At 37.4% G+C, this 23,252-nt stretch overlaps 1 protein-coding gene across 1 annotated transcript in view; it reads left to right on the top strand.

The window, feature by feature from the left end:
- ITGA4 (integrin subunit alpha 4) overlaps positions 1 to 23,252 on the top strand; it is a 41,298-nt gene that overhangs the window by 4,670 nt on the left and 13,376 nt on the right. The window contains exons 3-16 of the mRNA XM_068948381.1: positions 3,137 to 3,243; positions 3,341 to 3,470; positions 4,792 to 4,859; positions 5,509 to 5,638; positions 9,245 to 9,330; positions 9,667 to 9,726; positions 9,819 to 9,956; positions 11,091 to 11,202; positions 16,058 to 16,152; positions 16,526 to 16,616; positions 17,793 to 17,838; positions 18,214 to 18,368; positions 18,832 to 18,986; positions 22,223 to 22,372. Coding sequence (XP_068804482.1) covers positions 3,137 to 3,243; positions 3,341 to 3,470; positions 4,792 to 4,859; positions 5,509 to 5,638; positions 9,245 to 9,330; positions 9,667 to 9,726; positions 9,819 to 9,956; positions 11,091 to 11,202; positions 16,058 to 16,152; positions 16,526 to 16,616; positions 17,793 to 17,838; positions 18,214 to 18,368; positions 18,832 to 18,986; positions 22,223 to 22,372 — 1,523 coding nt within the window. The remainder of the gene's footprint in view (positions 1 to 3,136; positions 3,244 to 3,340; positions 3,471 to 4,791; positions 4,860 to 5,508; positions 5,639 to 9,244; positions 9,331 to 9,666; positions 9,727 to 9,818; positions 9,957 to 11,090; positions 11,203 to 16,057; positions 16,153 to 16,525; positions 16,617 to 17,792; positions 17,839 to 18,213; positions 18,369 to 18,831; positions 18,987 to 22,222; positions 22,373 to 23,252) is intronic.

Here is a 23,252-nt window from a genome sequence, read left to right as displayed (position 1 = left end):
TTTCCCTGAGGCAATCAAGCTGCCATGTCCTCTCAAGCTTCTGCAGTGCTGTGCTGTTGCCTGTGCAGACAACAGCATTTTCTCTTTTCTTTGATTAAAACCTTGATAATGTCATACCCCTGCTCATCATTGTGCCCCCTCTGTTTCTTCTCTTGCCCATGAAGGCCTATCATTTTCAAGGTGCTTGAATACTTACCAGTCAGACGAAGAGAAGAGAAGTAAGACAGTAGGTCAGCAGAGGGTCAAAGAGAATGTGAGTTAAGAACATGTGGGAGAGCCAAGGAAAAAGGGCATGCAGTCCTGTGAACATGAATGAATAGACGTCCTTTTTCTCATTATGGACCTTTGAAATAAACACAGGAAAAAAGTGCTAAAGCAGGTGAAACTTCCTCTGGTCTCTGACAACAGAGGTGTCAGTGGTGCTAACCAAAGGGCTAACAACAACCTGATCTTGCTTGACTTACTAACAAAGTCTCAGAAAACCTCTTTAAGACCTAAATTTATGACACTGGTCTTCTCCACCTTTATTTCTTACAAATCCATATACAGTATAACGCATGTCCAACATAAGTCATTATCGTAAGAGGACAAAAAACATTACTGGAATGGAGTTACTGGAAGCAGCTTTTGTGATTTAAAGGACTATTAATTCCTGAGTGTGGGAATGAAATAGAATGTTGTTTTCTGAGAGATGAACATGCTTTGTAATCCATGCAACCCATGAAAATGTCTTCTGGAGGTTCTACGTGACATAACTGAACTAAGTTCCAAACTTACGTCTGAAAATTGTTGCAAGGTGGGAGGGCAGAGGTCTATTCAATATATGGAAAATCATGTCACTGACACTAGCCAATTTAGAAGCTTATTTAGACCTAAGTAACTGCCAGCCTGTAGAAAATTCAGGTTCTTTTTAGTAGATGTTTAAAGTAACACATTGCAGTTCATGCTTGTCATGGAGTAAGAACATACACAGAGTTGGTTACCATATCTCAGGTGACCTACAGAAACTTACTAAATTGCAATGACATTATAGGTTCTCTTGGCCCAAAGAGAATTGAAGGTGATGTTACTGCGAGTTCTAAGGTCAGTTCCTATTTACTTGGATTTGCACATCCTTATTTCCGTGATGTCATGGGGAAAGGTGCATGGGGGAAGAAGGAGTAAAGAAGAAAGATGAGAGATGCCTCTGGACCCAGTGAAGGGTGTTGCTTTTAGGAAGAAGTAGACCACCTTTGCAGTGGGCAGGGAGCATTGTGCTCTCTGCAGTTCTATAAAGAAGTCCTACCTTCACTACTCTAGTCTTTTCATCAGAGCAAGTAGAAAATGCTATGTTTGGAAAAAGAGGTGGAGAGATAGTAAGGAAGTAAAAGAAATCAAGGTCCCAACAGTTTCTTCAGACAATTGTCAAATGTTAGGCCTGTAACAGAACAGTAGGGAATGCGCTCTGGAATAAGGATGACTTGGGTTTTCCTACAGATGCTTTCCCTGAGAGTTTATAAATAAGTATGTTGATTCTATTAATCTGATATCTTCCCTCAAAAAGCCTCTGACATCCTAGGTACAAAATCATTTTAAATACTGTTAGTTATGAGAACGTATGTAATAAAGCCCACAGTGATTCATCGTTCTCCTGGTTACTGAATACACTAGATACATCCCCGTACTCTGTGTTCATACTTAATTGGGTGCTCGTCTGTTCCTCTGAAAGGAATTCAACAAACCCACTGAATTAGGAGTGTATTTAAACTCTCTGATGCATTGATTAGTAATACATTTCAGCTCTGATGGAAACACAGTTTGAGTGTGGGGTTGGTTTTTGTTCTCAAGACAATGTAACCTTTATCCAAAGATAAAGTCTGTGATCCACATTGGTGCCCTCTTCTGGGTAGCTAAAAACACTGAAACTTCAAAAGTTATGGGTTTTCAGTGACTGTGTTGAATCTGGGAAGGTATTAAAAATTATCCCAATGAACTTGTTCAAAGGCAATTACATATTTCTTTATTTTGCAAGCAGTTTTTTCTCATAAACTGTGTCATGCTGATGCTTTATATAATACTGGCTCAGTATTTTAGTTAATGTTTGTTCACACAGATATACAACAGATACTTTCATAAATAAAAAGCTTGCTTTGTGTAACTTAAAATACCTTTGAATGTGTAGCTTCTCCTTGCCACGGATACGACTACTACTTTCTCGATGGAAGCAAATATTTGTTAACCGGACAGTAATGTAGCCATTTGGAGAATTTGAAGAAACTTCACTGTGTTCTCTAGGGTTTACAAAAATTAACTCTTCTTAAGAAAAAAATGAAGAGCCACTTCTAAATAAATGGACCAGTGTAGGGAGTACACAGGACATCCATCCATAATGATTTCACATCCCCAGCAGAGATTGCAGTTATACACTCTTTAATGTGATATGAGTTTGCAGTAGAGGCCATTTTAAGAATCGTAACCAGGAGGGATAAAGCTAAGAAACAAGTAGAAGAGATATTTGCTTTAGGCTAGGGTTTGGGTACTGGGGGCACTGCCGAAAAACACTTGCAGAGTCCAACCCTATGATCATTTGGGGCTCCTGAAGGTCAAATTCTGGGACAGAGAATTCAGGCTTGCAATATAAGCCCACTATATAAATCTTTGTATTCTCACTTAATTTGATTTCAGATATTGTCTTCAAATTTATTTGAGTAGCAATCAAGAATCTTTGGATTTGGTTAGTTTAGCAATATGAACTTATTAGTATTACTCAAGCAAAATCTCTCATAGTGATACGGTATATCATAATGATATGGTATCAGTCATGAAACAGATGCTACTTTAAAAATATGTGCTACATTAAATTGAATGTAAAGTCACTTTCAATCTTAGTTTTAATAGTGATAGAGAAAACAGTATTCACTGCCTAATCAATTATGTTCAGAAACAGCACGTTCCCTTTGACTACATGCAGTCTTACCGTTGTTCAAGAAAAATGTGAAACATTTGCATGGAAAAGCCTACATAAAACATACAGATATAAGGTCCACCAAACTTGCATTACTGAAGTCTTTCAATAGAATTTGCTAGCGTTCCAGTCATGTGCCACGTGACGTTTTGATCTGTCCATCTGTTCAAAGCATCGGTCTTTGTGTCCTAGGCAACCCAACCGGAGAGCGCTGTGGAAAGACTTGCGTGGAAGAGCGTGATAATCAGTGGTTGGGTGTCAGCTTATCAAGGCAGCCAAAAGAGAATGGATCTATCGTTGTATGTATGACCTTTGGAACCGTGTGTCTATTCGTCAGACGGCCTTCACCATTTTTTTACTTCTGTGTCAAAAACAATGTTTGTTTTTTATTCATAGGCTTGTGGACATAGATGGAAAAATATCTTTTACATAAAAAATGAACACAAACTCCCTTACGGTATTTGTTTTGCCATCTCTTCTGATTTTCGAACTGATCTGAGTAGAAGAATATGCCCATGCTATATAGGTAAGCAGAATGGTTGGATCATTTCCAGGAAAAAATAAGATTGTGAAGAACTTGTGTTGTTCTGCTCAGGCTTTCTGCAGCCAAAGGCTCGAAGTCTAAGTGTTGATATAAGCCCAACCTGTAATATAAATCTGTTAACAAGATGTTCATCATTTTGAAATTGCTTTCAACAGGCAAAAAATAGCTTAAATAAGGCATCAAAGCACTTGCTCATTGGACTGGACCCCTGAAGGACGTATGCTTCTCAAAAATAGGCTAGTACAGGAGCTCCTTCATTCCTTTGCTCTATCATTTGCTCGCTCTGCTCAGCATAGTGCTCACAGTGGAATACAAACAACATCTTCAAGAGGTTGTCGCTCCTTAGCATTCACTCTAATGCTGGCATGGCTCCTCAGAGCAGCCCCTGCAGCCTCACGTTCTGCTGATGTGTCCCTACTCTGAACTTGGTCCCTGCCAAGGCTGCGCCTGCAGTGTGAGATCTTCTCCTCAGAAGACTGCAGGTGACAGAATAAGAATCAAGACCTGAAACTGTCAAACAAGTTGAATCCCTGGCTTTTCTTTTGATACCTTTTTGTCATGTAAGAGAGCTGTCTAGTAACCCTGTCCCTTGTCAAAGCAAGGAAGAGCTGACAATCTAGCTTTTCCACACAGACTGATAAGAATAATACCTTCAAACATCCTTCTGTTGGCTTCAGAGGCTGTTACAAGCATTGGTGAAATCTTCCTTTTATCTTCCATGATTATTAGCCGAATAAATCTAGGGATGAAATGAAGGGAAGCCTGATGGGAGGCAGCTAGCAAGGAAAAGCAGGAAAACAGAGCTGGGAGAGTTGAATATAAAGACAATTGCTGAGGGTGATAGATACCAATACTTCTAAGATATCCACAACGCAAACCCTTCAAAGCCAGAACGGAGCATCAGGGCAACTCCTATGAAGATAAGTGTGCTTGTCAATCAAATCATGCCTGAATTGTACACAGAGCGTGAAAAGTTAAACCTAGCCATCTGTGCTGCTCAAACTATTTATATTATTTCATTTGGCATACTTCTTTCGTGGAATAATTTAAAGAGAAAAGTAACATTTAAAGGCATAAGGCTTCAAAGGCAGCTGTGGTCAACTGATACTATTGATTTAAATTTGTTAGACTACTATTTTTTGAAGCTAAAGGCTATACAGTGGAAAACTGTTTTTAGTTTTATTACAGAACTGACAGCCTCTTTTTTTTTTTTTTTTTTAATTTATCTCAACTTCTGTTGGAAATCTGCTAAACTGAAATGACATGCTTCTCATTCTTTTTATTATTTCTTGCCAATATCCAGATCATGTGCGGAAGTTTGGAGAAAACCACGGGTCATGCCAGGCTGGAATGTCTAGTTTTTACATTGAGGTATATATTAAAGATACCAAACTTATCTCCCCCTCTGTACACATATATGAAAGTATATATGTGAGCATGTACACACAGACACACATACTCCCATCTTTTTCGTTAGAGGGGAAAATCAGACTTGTTTCATTTCTTTTTAGTTGAATCTTAGTAAGACTTACACGATGATTCACAGCTAACCAGGAATATTCTTGCACCTTACTCCAAATCCAAAATTACTTTTCATGCAGAAAAAGAACATGAATATAACAGAGTATGAAGCCTTATTATTCTCTTTGGAGTTATCTATTTAATGCGCTGTTAATAGGAGTAAGACTTTCCTTCTTGCTTTACAGAATAATATTGTGTATTGTTTAATCTACATTCCACCCATAGATTATGATTTCTAAAACATTCTTTTGAGAAGAGACTATCGTGTTTGTTGCTTTCTTTTAAATTATTGGCAGTTCAAAGTTTTAATAACCATGTTTTTAGAAAGTCTGAACAATGTCTGTGATCTTGTGGTAATCCCCCAATACTCAGCCAGATGCGTGTCCATTAGTGTTTTGTTGAGTTCACAAGAGACCTAAAGAAATGCGTTTGACTTGCTTGCCTGTCTTCATGAATAAGTAAACATGTATAACATGACTTTGTTTTGTTTTTCTTTTAGGACTTAATTATAATGGGAGCCCCAGGATCATTTTATTGGACTGGTTCTGTTTTTGTATACAATACAACTGCAAATACAATCCATGATTATACAGATTCAAATAACCAAGTGAAATTTGGCAGTTATCTAGGTATTTTTTTAAAAAAATTAATACTTTATATAAATTGAAGAATTAGCTAAATAATTGGTCTTGAAGCGCACAGTGTTTATCAGTGCTTTCTTTTATTCCAAGAGCAACAATTCTAAAGATGTGTTCTGATTTTGTTAAATAGTAATCAGTTATGAGGTTTCTTCTCTGTTCTTTTCACTTGAAAGCTTCTCAAACATTACGTTTCTGTTTTTATCGTCACTCCACTGAGTTTGTATCATTTCTTGATTCTGAAGGGAGAGATATGCTTCGGATTATCACTGGTTTGCACTCCGCCATAAAGTGTAAAATGCTGGCAAGGGCTTTTACAGCAAAGGACTTGCTGATTTCACGTATAACAGAAATATGAAAAGTTAACACATGTGAAAGCTGCAAGAAAATAAATCTCAACTGTAGTGTCCATAAGGGAAGGTATGCTGTGATCTTAAGAAAAAGGCTTGCCTCCAGTCATGGTTTTTTAGATCTATTCCAACCATATCTTGTTTCTGGATGCATGGGAATGCAAACCTTATCTACAGATGTCTGTACTGAGGGCCACACAACTCTTACCCCTGTACCAACATCCAACTAGTTATCTATATTTAGCACTAGAATTTGTAGGGTTTTGTGCGGGAACCATCAGCAACTTCCGTTTTCTCAGTACACGCTAAGAAAAGCTCATCTATCTTTCCTAAACCAGTGCGCAAATATGCTTTTGTCTGTGACCTTTGGTTTTGGCATTTTCCCACCCATAGATTCAGTACATATGGATAAACCACTCCTGTTTGTGATTTCCTCTTTTAGCAACAGGAAGGAGACATACATTATGAAATAACTGTTATACAATGTGAAACAGATTACACTTCAGAATTCGCTTCCAACCCTTTGAAAGGTTGCAGTTTGGCTCTGAGGGGAAATTATGCAAAAGAGATGCTAGATAGTAAAAGATGATCAGATATCTAGATCGGTGCGCTTAGGAAGTAATGTATCTAACTTTTCTTAGAATGTTGAAAAACTTTAGAGAGCGCTGTAAAACTTTGCTCAAGCTTTCCAACAACGATAAAGCAGCGAAACATTGTCCAGAAAAGGCACATCTCAGATGTCTATTCTTAGGCTCTATAGAGTGTAAGAGTAGCGATTTCCTTAATGAATGAGTCAAGTCATTGATAGTTGAAAGCCAAGTATAGGGAAATGGGTAAAAACCCCCATAAGAACTATGATAGAAGGGGTTCAGCGAAAGAATTTCTTGCAGAAGGTCTCTTCTAGTTCCCTTACGCTTCCAGGAGCTGAGATATATTGGAGTTTGCTTTGTGAGCGCTTCTCCAGTGCCCGATGCAACCATACCAGCCAGCATACTGGCAAGCCAGAGCTGTCTGTCCTTCTCAGTTCTGCCTTTTCTAGAGGAAAGCGAAGAAGAAAGGGATAACTAGGTCATCTGTATCTCTGCGCAGTACTATCTGAGATGAAGTTTAAATTTTCCTTTTGTTCCATGCTACCTAAACCTCTATTTGGTCTCGTCAAAGTAGTATTGTAGTTGAAAGGAAGTGAAGGTACCTTCCCTTGCCCTCCTTCAGCTTCTGTTCTGTCCCATCTCTTGTACTGTGCTACGCTGAAATCTATTCATGCCTAATTCTGTTATCAAAGATCTTTTACAGACTGAGTTTGTTTATACCTGAAATGATGAATAAAAATATCTTTACCAAATGGTCAAAGTATACTGTGCCTAGACTGTAATTCAAGGCACATGATTACACAAAATTACATACTTTCAGTATTCCTTTCTTCTGGCAGACAGTATCATTTGGCTTCTTTATTTACAGTTTTTTTAAAACAGTTGGAGTAATACATAACAAATTAGAGTTTTGCAGGAAGAGAGTACCAAAAAAATCATATTTTCCATAAGCTGGAAAAAATGAAAACGTTTAAGTATGAGATTAATAAAAGCAAAGAGCAAGTTTAGAAAGAGAAGCTGGGAATACATAACGTTGGATAGATTTCCTGATTTCTTCAGAATATGAAGGCCTTGGAGATGAATGAATAGCAGTCGTCTTTAAAGGGGTTAGATAAGTCAGTCAGTCTTTCAAATCATCTGGGCCTGATGAAAGAGTAACCTTAGCTACTTAAAGACCTGTCTTAAAGAGGTCACAAAGTAATAGTTTATTTTAGGAACGTGAGAAGGGCAAATGATGTTTCAGAAAGCTGGAAAGTCAATATAACACCTGTCATTAAAAAGGGAGAAAATGAAAAGCCAGCGTATTTTAAGGCCATCAGCCAATCTTCAGTGAAGAAGAGAATTCTGAGGTTGGAAGTACAATTGGATTTGGTTATGTAGGGCTTTTAAATGTAAAGAGTTAATGATGTGATTTTTATACATTTTTATACTACAATAAAAGTCTGGAGACTCTGGTTACTGTAGTTTCTTTTGGTGATTTTTTTTTTTTCAACAAGTTCATTAGAAATACTAATGTTTACACTTCAGCAAAATAACTAGAAAATAAAGGTCGGAGGGGGTAAATTAAGGTTTGTCCACTTAAGGTTATTTTTTTGCTGAATAAGTAAAAACTGGGTGTTGACCTTTAAATGATAAATTGGATTGTTCACCTCTTTTAGCTTAAAACGTGAAAAGAAGATGCTGGCATAATGAGAACTTGAATGCCAGACAGTTTTCTTCACAGATGAAAGATATGAGGCCTATTTCATCTGATCCAAGCTGATTTTTCCATTTTCTCCACATGCTGTGAAAATTGGCAGAAATCCTATAAATGCAAGAGTAGCAGACTGTGTTTACTGTCATCCCTGTTTCAACTTAGCCATAATGGCCTTCAGAAAAAGTGAGGATGATTCATGTAGCTACAGATTTAGACCTCAGCCTTCCATTTGCAATTCTGTGGTTGGACTTTGCACCAAAATATGGTCTTATTTGTCGGGAGCTTTTTCCACAGCTGCAAAGTACTTTATTGCGTAGGTTCATTTACAAAAACTGATGCAAGATTTTCTTACTACCCAATCAAACTTCAGCGCCAAAGTGTTCCTGACTTCTTCTTATGTGTGCATATACTATACAGTATGTGTCTATAAATGTTTATCTAAAACAATATAAACAAATATTTGTACACACATGCGTATAAGTAGTGCTACTTTTCATTTTTCTGCAGTCCAGTTAAAACAATTGTTAAATTGCAGGGTGATGACAATTGAATAAAATGCTTCCACGTTGCTCTAAGTGAGCAGATGATGCTTTTTATTTCTATTACAAGAGGGACCCACTGAACAGTTACAGAACATGCATTAACGCAAGATGTTTGCGATTTTTTTAAACTGACTTTTAAAACATGACCGGTAACTGAGATCTTGGGAAGAAACGAGTGTTTCTGACACACAAGTTCAGCTCTGAAGCTGCTGGAAGTTGCTGGAACTTACTTTTTTTATTGACCTTTTGCTTATATTTCGAAAGTTATCCTTGCTGTAGTGTTTACATTGGTAGCTTGCTTGTGGTCTGTATGTCAAATTTGCAATAATTTGTGGTATTGACAGCTTTTATACATCGTGCTCCCTTTTCTTCTCTATGTGATATTGAAAGTGTTGAGTAGTGTATTTCTTAATTTACAGGATACTCTGTTGGAGCTGGGCATTTTTTGACGGCGGCTAGTACAGAAGTAGTTGGAGGGGCTCCCCAACAGGAGCAGACTGGTAAAGTAAGAGATTGTTCATACTGTTGGTTTGAAGAGGATTTCCCCCTACCCCTCTGCCCATGATTTTCCAGTTTAGGTTAACGTAATGAAGACAAGTGTTGTATAATACATTTTCTCATGAGGAGAAGGGGCAAAGAAGGAATGAGGGAAAATCATCTAGATAACAGTGCTGTGAACTATGGTGTTAATGAAAGATGCAGGTAGGAAATTCAGAATAGCTGTACCTTGTGATGTTGTGTGTTGCCTTGCTGATTCTCTAGCCAACGCTGTAGAAAAAGCACAAAACAGTATTTCACGTTACTGCTCACTGAACAGCGCTTTTATTTTCTCTTCGTTTAGGCATACATTTTTAGCATTGAGAAGCAACTGAATATTCTATTCGAACTAAAGGGTAAAAAGGTAAATCTTTCATGTAACTATTGTGCACCTTAGAACTTCCAGCATGTCTTCATAAGAATTTGAAGATAACGAGATTTCTTATTTGCACACAGCTTGGTTCTTACTTTGGAGCTGCAGTTTGTGCTGTGGACTTGAATTCAGATGGCCTCTCAGACTTGCTAGTTGGTGCTCCAATGCAAAGTACAATCAGAGAAGAAGGAAGAGTTTACGTTTACATCAATTCAGGTTCTGTAAGTATTTTCTCATAAAAACACATAGTAACAGTCATTCCAGTGTAACAACCTAAAAAGAGATTTCCCATCTCTTATCGTAAGGTATTTAAAGGTACAGGCAAAACAACTTTAGTACCAGTATGAGAATCCCTGATGAACTGGTAGTGCTAAGCATTATCTGTAAAACAAACTGACTTTCTAGCAAGAGCAGGATGAGTGGGAAAACAGCAGCAGGGCTCTGTAGCATATGGACATGTCAAATGCTAGCTATATAAGCTTTAATACGTTATTTACACTAGTGTTAAAACTGAAGACAGTCTGGTTGTGTTTCACAGTAATTTGTGATAGTTACAGCCTGCTACTACAGCAGGCTCTCTTCCATTACCATGCTTACTGCTAAATTGGCATGTTAAGAGCAACTTACTTAGCACTTCCGAAGCAAACAGGGAATGACAAATTCGTGTGCAATTAGTAGTAGAAATAAGGAAGAACATTGGTAGCTCTGTTATAACACATTCCCAGTTTGGCGAATAAAGAAGCTGGGCAGATCATATATTAGAATCAGCTTCCTTTTATTCTTTTTAGGTATCAGAAGTAAAAGTATAGTCACTCTATTTTATTGTCTGCTTTTGAATATATATGGCTGCTTTAATTTTATCTTCATATATGTTTTCCTTCCCTCCTCCCCACACTGATACACATTCATTATTTCATACTTGTAGTTAACGTTTTCTTACCATGAATGTTTTCCTCGCAGAGAATTAAATCACTCTGGGACACCTCCAAATAACCAAAGCACACACAATAGCTCTGAAGCAGCTACTAGTTACTACCTTTTTAGCGCACGCATACACATACACACACACAGTTTTCTCAGTGCTGTAAGCACTGATACTCTGATATAAGCTTGCTATTGCTGAGGTGTTTGCTGTAACAACACGTCGCTGTTCTCTTTCTTGAAGAACAACTCCAATCTGAGTATAACTGAACTAAATACTGTTGAATATCTTTGATAGTTCTGGCTTGTGCACCAAGGAGATCATTATGATTTTCTCTTACCATCCAAAAGCAGTTTAACATTTTGAGGAATCATCCAAGTCATCTGGAACACCCTTTATTAATGTACTGTTCACTAATTATGTTTTCCTCCAGGAGGCAAAGATGGTAGAACTAAACATAGAGCTCGGGGGGAGTGACTTATATGCAGCCAGGTTTGGAGAGTCCATAGCCAATCTAGGAGACATTGATAACGATGGTTTTGAAGGTAAGTACCAAAAAAAACCCCTTGTGTTAATTCTCGCTGAGCAGCGGGCTGCCACAATAAACAAGAGGATTACGAAAGGGTGAGAAGACTTTGAAGTGGTATTTGGCCTTTCATTTCTAGGCCACTGATTTGAAATGCAGCTGATCCATAGTCATTAACATGTAATACCAACAGGTTAGGTTTTCTTGCTTTAGTAAAGGATATAAGCATAAGGTGATACCATAGCCTATAACTCTGAATGCTGGACCTCTAGAGTGAAATCCTTAATGCTGTTTTAGGCATCTGAAGCAATGGTTGGGGAAGATTTTGGCAACGTTAGAACATCGTAAATAAAAATTACTCATTGAGTCAAGAGCTGCTTCTGTGTTGCCCGAAGGAAATACTGAATACATGGGGATAACTAAACAAACCTGCAAGATGGGAAGCTGTCATGACACTGCATACCTATTTAGGTCCCTCAGATGACTAGCACAGGATCCCAGTGGGACTAAGCTGGAGAACACAGACAGGGACATCAATGGTCGTGTACAGATACTGAATTCAAAATCTTAATGGAGCTTTCAGGGAGCTCTTTCTTCCCATTGTCTATACAGGGGGATGTATTTTAGGCACATAGAAGCTAAGCATACCCTCTTTCCCTCCTTCCTCCAAGGCTGAAACACCCTTTCTAAATGTGGTAAGGTGTGCTCCGAAATTTCTGTTGATACTGCTTAGGTGGAAACTTGCTCAGAGGGCAGAGAGATTCAGTTTCCAGACTTCTGCATTTGACTCCTGTAATGAGTACAGGGATAGGTATAAAAAGGATAGACACTAAAAAGAGAACACGATTTGAAAATTACGGATTAAAGTTATTTTATTAATAGAAAACAAATGAAAACATGGAAGATTTTTATAGAATGTAGAGTGACTGCTATGGCCTTCTACTTCCCTTCTGCTTACATTCAGGCTTTCTAAAATGTAACTGCTACGGAAATCGCCATGATCTACTGCTCCCAGCTTCTTCCCTTCTTGAGACCATTCACTAGCTGTATAGGTAGCTTGCAAAAACGTAGTTGACTAGGGGGCCTTCAGCCAGGCTGAAGGCAAGCGGAGGGTAACTGGCCCAGTGGTTGCATTCATCTTGTCATGCTTTCAAACAGATAGGAATGGTCAGTGTTCTTGTTTGAAAAATGTGCATGTGCTTCCCTTCAGTAGAGAGGCCATGCAGATAGAGTGTTTAGGGAAAGGATAAAAATGCAGCAGGAGCTTTCTGCTGTTCCGAAATTCAGGCACAGCTTCAGATTGTCTATCAAAAATTGGCCTGTATGCAGGGAGTTAACATCCTCCGTGCAAAAACTGCCAGCCTTTACTGGGCTGTATCTTTACCAAGTCTCTGTTTTCACGCTTTTGAATTTCTCTTTTTATTTGCATTTATCAACCAATATTCTCTTTTCACAGTCATTTGCTTCTTTTCCAGTCTCTTCTTCCTTAAAATAGTCTTTTTTCTTCTTTGGAACCTCTTCCTTTAACTCTTCCTAGATTTCATTTGTCCTGCTTTGTACTGTCTGTGCTGCATTTCTTGCTCGTTTACAAAGTCCTACCCATTACTGAGTCAAAACGTACTAAGCATTTTACACATAAGCTTCAGGTTTTGCCCCAAAACGTTTGTGAACTGCAGAGGAAAACAATATCCAAATACAGGGCTGAGGAACAGAGAAGTAAATCAAATTAATAGCAGCATTGCAAAACAGATATATGACACAATATAGCATACAGTGAGCATCATAAAATTGCAGGGGAAGGTGTAGTAAGTGGATTAACTTTTAAAGGGAGCTGAAAAAAAAATAGAGGAGATATTTAGAGTGACAGTAGGAAAAGAAACTTTCTTGTAAGAAAAACAGCTGGAAGCAAAATACAGAGAGAAATTGGGTGATAGGGACCGTTTGTCTATAGTAAGTAATAAAATAGCATAGCAGAGCCAACTTCTTCAATGACATAAACCTTTAGTATCGGCCCTGTGAAGATAATAGCATGCATGTTAGTGTAGAATCTGACCCCACCCCCAAACATATGTTTTGCTTTAATTAGCATAATTTAGCTGTCCTATTTTCATCTCACCAGTAGAGAGACATAGCATATTTTGTGCGTTTAAGGCACTGAAGTATGGATTCAGTCAGTATGGATTCAATCAAAGAACCATTCAGCTAAACAAAGTTATCAGAGCTTTACTTTTCTTGTGTTTTTGGTTTGGTGCAACATACAGTCTTTCCAATTTGCAGATAGTTCAGTTTTGTTTCATTTGTGAATGAAACTTCACAATTACTAATTTATAGTGGTGAATTTTAAGATACTGTAATTCACTCTTCCTCCTTCCCTCCCTTTTTCTTGAGTAAGTGTTCTCTGGCTATTTGAACCATGGGGTTTTTTGATAATGTTTTGGTAAGGGCTGTTAAGGGGGGTTTTTTTTGTTTGTTTATGTATGCACACCCCTCTGGGATTAAATAATCTAGGCATAAAACACGTTCCTTTGTTTAAACTAGCTACCTTCCTTTCCATGTTGAATGTCCATTCAAGCCTATTATCAGCTATTAAGAACTTTTCAGCAGAAAATAAACGTCAATGTAAAAGAGTATTTCTTGTGCTTCAGTGATTTAAACTTTGTGGGAATAGCAGAGTGCAGGAAAATCATCATAGTTTCAGAAATGCAAGGCAATTTTTTTTTCAAAGGCTATGATCATTTTGGCTACTCCCCATGATAACCTCTTGGGGCCCAATTCAGCATTGTTAGGAAACAGACTTTGGATTGAAAAAAGTTAATGCCTATGGTTGGCCCTTGTTTTCCAGAAACATAGTACTTCGGGCATAGTCAGATGACTGTCCTGTTCTATATTGTTCTATTTGCCTTAATCTTTCGCACTTGTTTTTGAATTCAGTCATCTCAATTTGAACAGCCATTGCATGCATCATGATTTGGTTTTCTTTAACTTTTCTTTGTACATGAACTGAGTACAAGAAATACTCAGCCCATTAAAGACTGAAAAGTGATGCTCTACTTATTTTCCTGTATTTTTATTTTATAAGCACTTTATGTTGTTATATGTTCTTTGAAGCTCTGCTCTGCTGTGTAATGTTTGCAAAATGCCTTGCATGAAGAGGTTATGGTGTCAGTTCAGACAGTTAAGATATAGCTGAAACATAAAAAAAAAAATTGATTATTTTCACAGCAGTGTTGAATTCTGTGGTAACAAAGCTTCATGCCTAAGTTGACATGGAATATGTATTTTATTCTGTGCCATGTTTCCATCTTGGGTAGGTGGAGTGGTGGTAACAAGTCTTAGCAGATATGTGTTTCAGACATGGAGGCAAATGAGAAGTAAAAGCAGAAATGTAGAGGATTGTCTAAGTAAAAATATCTTACCAAATAACTGTAAAAGGTGTCTTCCTGAAGCGGCAGAAAAATCATCATTTTCATTATGTGCCTTTGGGTATTTTAAAATGACCTTTTGTCTGAAGGTATTATATAGAATAACACGATTCGGGCTTTTTCTGTAGAGTCATGGATGGCCCACTGAAGTGTTTGGAATAGAAAGGTTTTTTTTCGCCCCCATAATAACTATGTTTGTATGTAAGAGAACTTTTTTGTCAGTATGTCTAATTTTGCTTTTTACTACAGGATTGTAAACACGTATATGTAAACCCATACACGTGTTCACAATTCTTTTTAGGTTTTAATTTTTTTAAATTCAGAAAATCATTATTTTTTCCCCACTCACCTGTTTGTGGAAATAAGTACGAGTTACAGGTATTTTTCTTTCATCCCATGCTTCCAATATTTATAAGAGATCCTGGATGTGGGTCATCTTGGTCAGGCTAGTTTATGCTTTGTGCATTCGTTGGATACAGAAACAGTAGTGAGAGCAAGTACCCACACCAAGACTGCCCGCTCAGAGCTAAGTTATTTATGCAGCACTTACACAGGCAAGGTCTTTCTTCTGCAACACGTTTGCTCAATGCCACGCATTTCACAGGATAGCAAATGCTCTGTCTTGATAGAAGAGAGATGGGTTTGAATTTCCATAGGCTGAGGGCTGCATGTAGTCCAAGTCTCATTTCTGGGATGAGTGTTTTAATCACTGGACTATTACATACAAAGAAAGCAGAATTTTGAGAGTGAGAGCTCTAATGTCTGTATCTGTTAAGTTTATTCATAGCATATATACAAAACAGGCCTGGGGATGGTCCAGACTATATTTTGCAGCCCAGTTATTTTTGTAGAGAAGATTAGACACCTATGTACTCAAGGTCAGTTACTTTCAGAAGCAGAGCTGACAGTGCCTAGGAAACTCTCAGGTAAAGGCAAGATGCAAGTCATGAATTTAGCCACTGCCATGATCACGAAGGTGTTGAGCAAGACTTTTGTGAACCATCCTTGGGCTATCTGAGGGCTACCTGAGCTCCATTTGCAGTACGAGTATAAAAGAGGACAGAAGCTATACTGCCGTTTTCTTCATATCACATGAGTCCCTTTTCCAAACTGTGTAGTTCCAGGAGCCCTTCCACTTCCTCCAAGAAGGCAAAAATGAGCTGTCCCTCTGAAGCTGTTAGGAAAACAACTGGCCAAAATCAAATGTATACAAACTACGCAGCTATACAGCATCTCCTTCTCAGATTACCGGAACAGATCTCTGCTTTCAAGTGGTGTGCACATATATTTGTTATAAATGCATCTGCATTTGTTATAGGGATGGTACAGTCTGCCGATTTCTCTTGCTGAAAAGGTTATTAAAATCTGTAGACGTTCTACAAATAATATATAATATGCATGTAATATAAAGACACTACAAATTATTAGTATGTCTAAACTGTTTTCCTACAGATGTAGCAATTGGGGCTCCACAGGAAGATGATCTAAAAGGAGTTATTTATATATACAATGGCAGGGAAGATGGAATAACTCCATCATTTTCACAGGTAGGCCTTTTCTATTATAAAAAAAAAATCAATCCAGAAAAACCTTAAGTTTAAGTTTGAGACTGTTTTCTGTAATTTAACCTTCAGAACAGCTGGATTACTTTAAAACAGTTGAATTTCAGAATATTTTTACATAGCCTATGATTTCTAGTCATAATTTAACTTGTACTAAAAAAACGTTTTGGAGGCCTCAGACAGGATTTATGGGGTATAACATTTGTGTCAATGGAGGAATATTACTTTCAGAGGTATACATTCACAGACAAGTTTCTGCCTTCAGGGGCAGGACAATTGCCCTTTTTTCATTGGATATTGTAACTCAAAGATTAGCTTTCCCAGATTAATTTTCTTTTCTTTTTCCCCTCTCCTTCAGAGAATACAAGGGCACCATGTCAGTAATGCTTTGAGCATGTTTGGACAATCCATAGCAAGTGGCATTGATGCAGATAACAATGGTTATCAAGGTGAACGATTTTGTTTATTTTTGTTTATATGACAGTAGAAATGAATAGGGAACAACTCAACCATGCTACTTGTTACTCCTTCCAAGAACAAAATCTGTTATTAAGATGACATGTCACATCTTGCGTTTTGGGAAGAAAAAAAATGATGGGGTAAAGCTGAGGGCAAGCAGTCACTTTTTTACGGTCATCTAACTATTACTGAAGGGCTCAGAAAGATGTGATAGTGCATAGTGCAGAGGAGGAGGAAAAACCTGATTTTTGGTTTTATGGCAACCACTTTATCTGCTAATGTCATAGTGAGCTAGACTGGTCACCAGAGGTATGTTTACTGTTCAGGTTAGTGGGCTAACCTGAAAATCTTACACATTTTTATGTCATCTGGATCTTGTCACATATCGTTTAGCTCAATGACTCAGACTGTACATCAACAATAAATTAATCTGGCTTCAAGTTAAGAATGTTGTGGAATTCTTGTGGATGTGACACAAGTGCTAATTTGGTGTAAAACAACTTGGCTGGTTTCAAATATATCTTCATTGTTTCATACATATTGTCAAAATATTTTGACATGGTACAGATAGGTGTTGTGTCAGATCAGGGACGTCTGTCCTGCCACTATGGGTATAAAAGCATAGAGTTACCATAAACTGCGTTTCGTATGCTCTGACTATTTCAACAGAAACATGAATTTGTAATGCTGGGTGAACAGGTAGTCTGTGCTTTCAGGTCATCTGCTGTTTCTGTTTAGGGAGCTGTGCTCTCAGACCCTTACAACATTTAGACTCACCTGAAAAGTTAGATAGATAGCAGAAGTAAATATTTGAGTTGCAGAGGAAGCAAGGACCTCCTATTTAGCTGAATTGTACTTCCTTGTCAGCCACTTAAACTCAGCACAGAAATCAAATCATCACATTACCAATATCTGCAAGTCCAGAAAAATTAGTATGCAGCTTTAAGGGACAGGGAGCAAGTATTTGAGGAATCAGTTTCTATTCAGATAAGTTCATCTTTGAATATTAACATATCCCTTCTAATAAATTATGGGCAAAACATTTTAATGCTGTCCAAAAATGAGTGTGCTACAAAATGCTTTTACCTGAGAAGTAATTCTGTTGAGTAAGGATGCTTACCTATCCTTTTTTTTTTTTTTTTAAATGTATGTGTGTATGTGTACAGATGTAGCAGTTGGTGCATTTCTCTCCAATTCTGCTGTGCTGCTGAGGTGAGGTTGATGCATTTCAGTGCTTAAAGATCATTCAATTTAGTTGTAAATTTTTAGATGTAATTAAAAAAAATTAGTAATATGTTTTGGCTTCATACTGCCCTTCATGGTGTTTTGAACTTCAGTCATTAAGTTCTGGAACGCTCTATGAACTAGTATGTTTAACTAAACATCTTGGAGAGAAAGAAAATAGTATTCTTAAACTTGGTGAGGCAATAAAAAATTCACACACAGCTATTTGGATTCTTAAAAATGCATAATTTAAGAGGATAGCTTTAAAATGATCATTTTAAAATATAACAAATAGATTCTGTAGAGATGGCGTAAGCTGATTCTGAAGCATTTTCTGAACATTAATTTTTTTTGTGTTCTTAGAACAAAACCAGTGATAATTGTTGAAGCTTCTTTAAAACACCCTGATTCAATAAATCGAACTAATTTAAACTGCATGGAAAATGACCAGCCGGCTGTCTGTATGAATTTAAAGATATGCTTTACATATACAGGACGAGAGGTACCTGGCTATATTGGTAAGCTGCTTGGAAAAAAAAAATCCAGTTAGTGTATTCATTTGAATAAGAAATGCACCTATTTGCAGAATAATAATATTGGTATTTAATAATCCACTAATCTGAGCTCAGTATAAAATGAAAAATTAAAAGCTTGGGGCAAGGTCAGCCCCATAAGTAACCAAAGCAGGTTTTCTTTAAACAAATTCTGGTGGAAAAATATAAATATATGCTAGAAGAAGTTGCATTTAAAGCATGCAGCTGGGATCAATCACTATGCAATCAATTTTCAGAGGGCTAGCAGCTTTCATTAGGGATGAATTTGTCTCAGAGAATTTATAAGTGGAGCATTTTGGGGTTGATATTATGGAACATTCTCAAGGGAATTTGAGTCAGAAGATGTACTGTCTATCACAAATTCATGAAAATTATTATGCCTAAAAAGTTTTTATAATTGTTATTTTCCCTGTTTTTAATTTTGCAGTTTTGTTTTATAATGTGAGTGTGGATGTGAACAGAAAAGTGGATACACAAGCAAGATTTTATTTTTCTTCCGATGGAACATCTGATACAACCTCTGGAAATATAAAGATTTATAGCAAGAGCATTGCCTGCAAAGATCATCCAGCATTTATGAGGGTAATGTAATCTTCAATGTGTATTGTACTGTAAATCCTTTGCTGTCCTTTCAAATGGCATCTGCTGCAAAATAACTTGTATTTTATTTTCAACTCCGTTACATAATTTCAAAGTACAGTATTTCTGTTGACATCTTTCACAATTAATACCTTTTAGTTCTGATGCTTTTTCAGCTTTTATGGAAAAGTCAATGGGCCTGTCATCTCTTATGTTAACAAGAAAGTGCATAATAATTACCACAGTGATGAAGGACATAAGCATTTCTGGCCTTTTTTTTTTTTTTTAAACCCTATTTTATAGAAAGCAGATCATAGATTGAGGCCAGTTTTGTATCAACCAAGAAGGTGTATAGCATATGTTTTCTACTGAACAGTTCTGACAGAACTTTATTATCTACCTTGTTCCTTAATGCAAATCCTTTAAACTAATAGTTACACATAGAAAGTTTATTATGTATATAATTTTTAACCATTTCAAAGAACAAATCTAAGGTCTTGGCTCCCCCTTCTCACTGTGAGTGAAAGGGGTAAACTCACCTGATGGGAAAGGAGCCCATTCCTGATCCACAGAAGGTGAAATGAATTGGTTGCTAGAAGTGAGTCTGCAGTTTGAGGTTTATAGTGTGGTCAGTTTTGTGAATTTGTTGCAAGGAGCCAAAGGTCTGCTAGCTGGGCATGAACAAGGATACCTGTTTGGAATTCTTCAGTTTCTCCCTGCAAGGGAGGCAGCACTCATCTAGGGAAATACTTGGTTAGAGAATCGGGTGTGGAAAGGGGAGGAAGAGCACCCTGTGGGAGTTTCATGAATGAATTTAGAGCTAAACAGTTCTGATAAAGAATGTGCACTGTGCCAACAAGTGATGTCTACTCTACTCCCCTGTTATGAAAGTGAAGGCTCCGCAGATACATATCCTTCTGCTGGATATCTGAACCTGAATCCTGGACTGCATTTGTAGTGAACGTGGTTACAGTTCTCTATTTGTGAAGGTGAGGATGTAGAGAAGTCCTTTGTTGCAGAAGGAACCTGCTGGTAGAATTGCTTGGGAAGAGAAGCTGCAGAGATAGAAGTGCTGCAAGAGGAAATGTGCGTTCAGCAGGATGCTGTTGGAAATCTGCAGTATAAGATGCCAGCCACCTAGGGAGGCCTGTACCAACACTGGTAACAGAGATGATATTAGCCACTCTGCAGGAGGAAGTTGGCCACTGGTATCCTCGAAAGCAGAGGATCCATCCAATAGCAGCCATCCTTTGAGATTAAGGATGGTACTGACTTGGAAACAAGTTAGTAAGAATCTAGTCAGTAAGATTCTAACCCCCAGTAGTCTCAAAGTCACTGTTGCCCTAGAGGAAATGATATTCACGTTTGATTAATCCCTCTGAAGCATGAATGAGAGATCTACCGTGAAAGGAAAAACAGTCACTATTTGAACAAGGCTTAGAACATTCATAAGGCCATTGGTTAAACAAGAAAAAAAAAAAGAATCAATTTACCAAACATCTTGGAAGCTTACCTACTCCAAAAAAAATTTTGGAGAATGAACAGGCAGCACTTGAAGTCCTGTTACACAGTGAAACAATTAAAACAGTGGACACAGAGGAACCATGTTATATTAAACTCAGAAATAATAGTTATCTCTCGTAAGACCTTATCAAAGGGAAAAAGGATTCTTTAAAGAAATACTAAGGACAGGGAATATTTAAATGGGGGTGGGAGGAAAGGGTAATAAAATAATGGACTAGCTTTTCTAGTCTTTTCTTTAAAATCTTTAAGGTAGTAGTTCCATGACCTTTTGAAACCAGCATCTATTAGGGTGACTGTTGCAGCTGATCTTGCACAGAAGCTGGGAAATAGAATTAATTTTCTACAGCTACATAAAACCTGCACAGAAAAAGACTCCCATGTATTTTTCTTCTTCCTTCCTTTTACTTGTGTTTTGTCTATGACATCATTAAAAGCCAGTTATTCAAGATAAAGCTTCAGGGTAGAAAGGAAAGCCTCTGTTGTTTACTGGAAAATTGCCCAGATGCATCTCAACTGGTAGCTGCACCTAAGTGAATGTTACTTAAAGGAGCAGTGGCAAATTGCCCACTTAGAAGAGTTTTGTATGCTAAGAGATCCGACTGACAGCTGACCTTGTGCAGATTGCTTTACCAGCGTCAGCAAGTATTTCTGTAGGAGGAAGGACATGATTTGGCTCATCATTCCTGTAGTCTACCATTAGAATTTTTCCTCCATATAAGTCAATTTTCTTTTAAATTCCTAACTGTAGCAATAGATAACTCCCCCTCACTGAGGTTTCTGCGCTTGTATGAAGCTACTAAAGTTAAGTAAGTGTGAATGTCTGTCAAGTACAATCCTTGCAAGAGACCATGTATATTTTACGTTTTTTGAGTAAAGAGTAATTATTAGCTAATTAGTATAATGAAAGTAATATAAAGCAGATGCAGAGAAGACCTTGTGGAAAATTATTAGGAAATAGATAACATGTGATTTGGTCAAAGCAAACTTACAGATAAGAATGAAAGTAGTGGCCATGTGGAGGGACAATCAGTGGCTGTCTATCTCATACACTTAGGGAATAATTTAATCAAGTTTGCTATTGTACTCAGTGCTTCAAGCTGTTCAGTTTTCACAAGTAGATAATTTGTGCTCTGATTTGCAACGTTCCTACACAGTCAAGGTTTCGTGTCAAAACGGTCGTTTATTGAGGAGTTTAATCTTCTTAGTATAAAGTAGGAAATACGAAGGAAGAAAATAAAATGCGGTCATGAACTGATTGAGTGGTACGATGGGAGAACTCCTTTTGACTTCATACAGAAATATTCATGGCTTTTGTCTGGGATTATCCCACTGTATAACTTTCTTCCTTTTAGCCTACTTTTGCCTGTTTTTGTAGTGGGGCAGTACAGCATTCTATAGGAAGGTAGAGCAGTATTGTTGACTAAAGTAAGGTAAGTCGCTATTCAGTCAAACGTCTTTTGATAAAAGAATCTTCAGTTCTGAAACGCCTGATGCTGTCATTAAATGTAGTATGTTTTTCTGTATTTCTGATTACTTTCTGAAGTGACAGAGATGGCTGGAAAAATACATGCGCAATATGGCTTAGGAAAATATTTTACATATAAAAAAATTAGCGTTCGTCTTCAGGTTAGTTCTAGGGATTTTTATAATCTTTAAAACATATGCATACATGTTTGTCTTATATGATTAACTCATTAGGTTTCCAATTTTCATAGAAAGATGTAAGGGATATCTTGACTCCTGTACATGTTGAAGCAAGTTATCATCTGGGGCGTCATATTCAACAGAAAAGAAACAACGAAGAATTTTCACCGCTTCAGCCAGTTCTTCAAAGGAGGAAAGAAAAGGATGTTGTAAAAAGCAAGGTTAGCGTAAGAATATTTTTCAAATGCAGTAAATAAATATTCACGTTTTAGTCTTTAGATAAAAGAAACTTCACATAGTAATAGTATGTGCACCTCAGAGCACACAGGTGTGCAATTCATCCTTTAAAATATATTTCTGGAATTTTTTTGTAACTTCTTCAGCTACACAGGATGAGTCACTTTCCAGTATAAAATTGTCCTTTAAAATGAATTCTGTGTTAAATATCCAATGTGATGTTTGTATTAAACTGTTTCAACAATGTTGAGACTCCCAAGTTTTCAAACGCGGTTGGGGGCAGGGGGACCCAGTGCATTCTGTATCCTTAAATGAACATGAAATTGTCATTTTTCTCTCCCAAACTTAAGAGACTTTTACTGTGACTTATGCAAAAGACAGGATGCTCTGAATTTTTAGCTACCAGATGGTCACAGAAATATTATGACTTCTCACAAACAGTAAGCTTCACGTCATTCAAATACAGTTGACAATCAGAACTTCGAGATATCTGAAAGCTCCTTTTAAATGGCATTTTTCTCCCTCTGGTCATCATACAGTATTTTGTTTTAGGAACCACACAGTCTGACAGGCAGGTTCTTGTTGAATATAGGGACATAACTGTGCCCTGTGGAATATTGATAACCAAGGCACTGACACAAGCAACCCATGGTATCTCCAGGCTCATCATATCTACAATGCAATAAGTAAAGTTTGTGTAATAAAACTCTCTAGCAAGACTTACTGTGCCATATCATAGGAGAGATTGCAGAGACCTCCGTTTTGGATCCACTAAAACGCTCTGCCCTTTTTATGTACTGCTTTTAAAGTTGGGTAACACCAGGCCACTGATTTAGTTGTGAAAGACTGAGCACTTGCAGAGAC

The sequence above is a fragment of the Struthio camelus genome, chromosome 6 (assembly GCF_040807025.1).
Source record: "Struthio camelus isolate bStrCam1 chromosome 6, bStrCam1.hap1, whole genome shotgun sequence".
Classification (NCBI taxonomy): Eukaryota; Metazoa; Chordata; class Aves; order Struthioniformes; family Struthionidae; genus Struthio; species Struthio camelus.
This window is presented reverse-complemented; position numbering and strand designations above follow the sequence as displayed.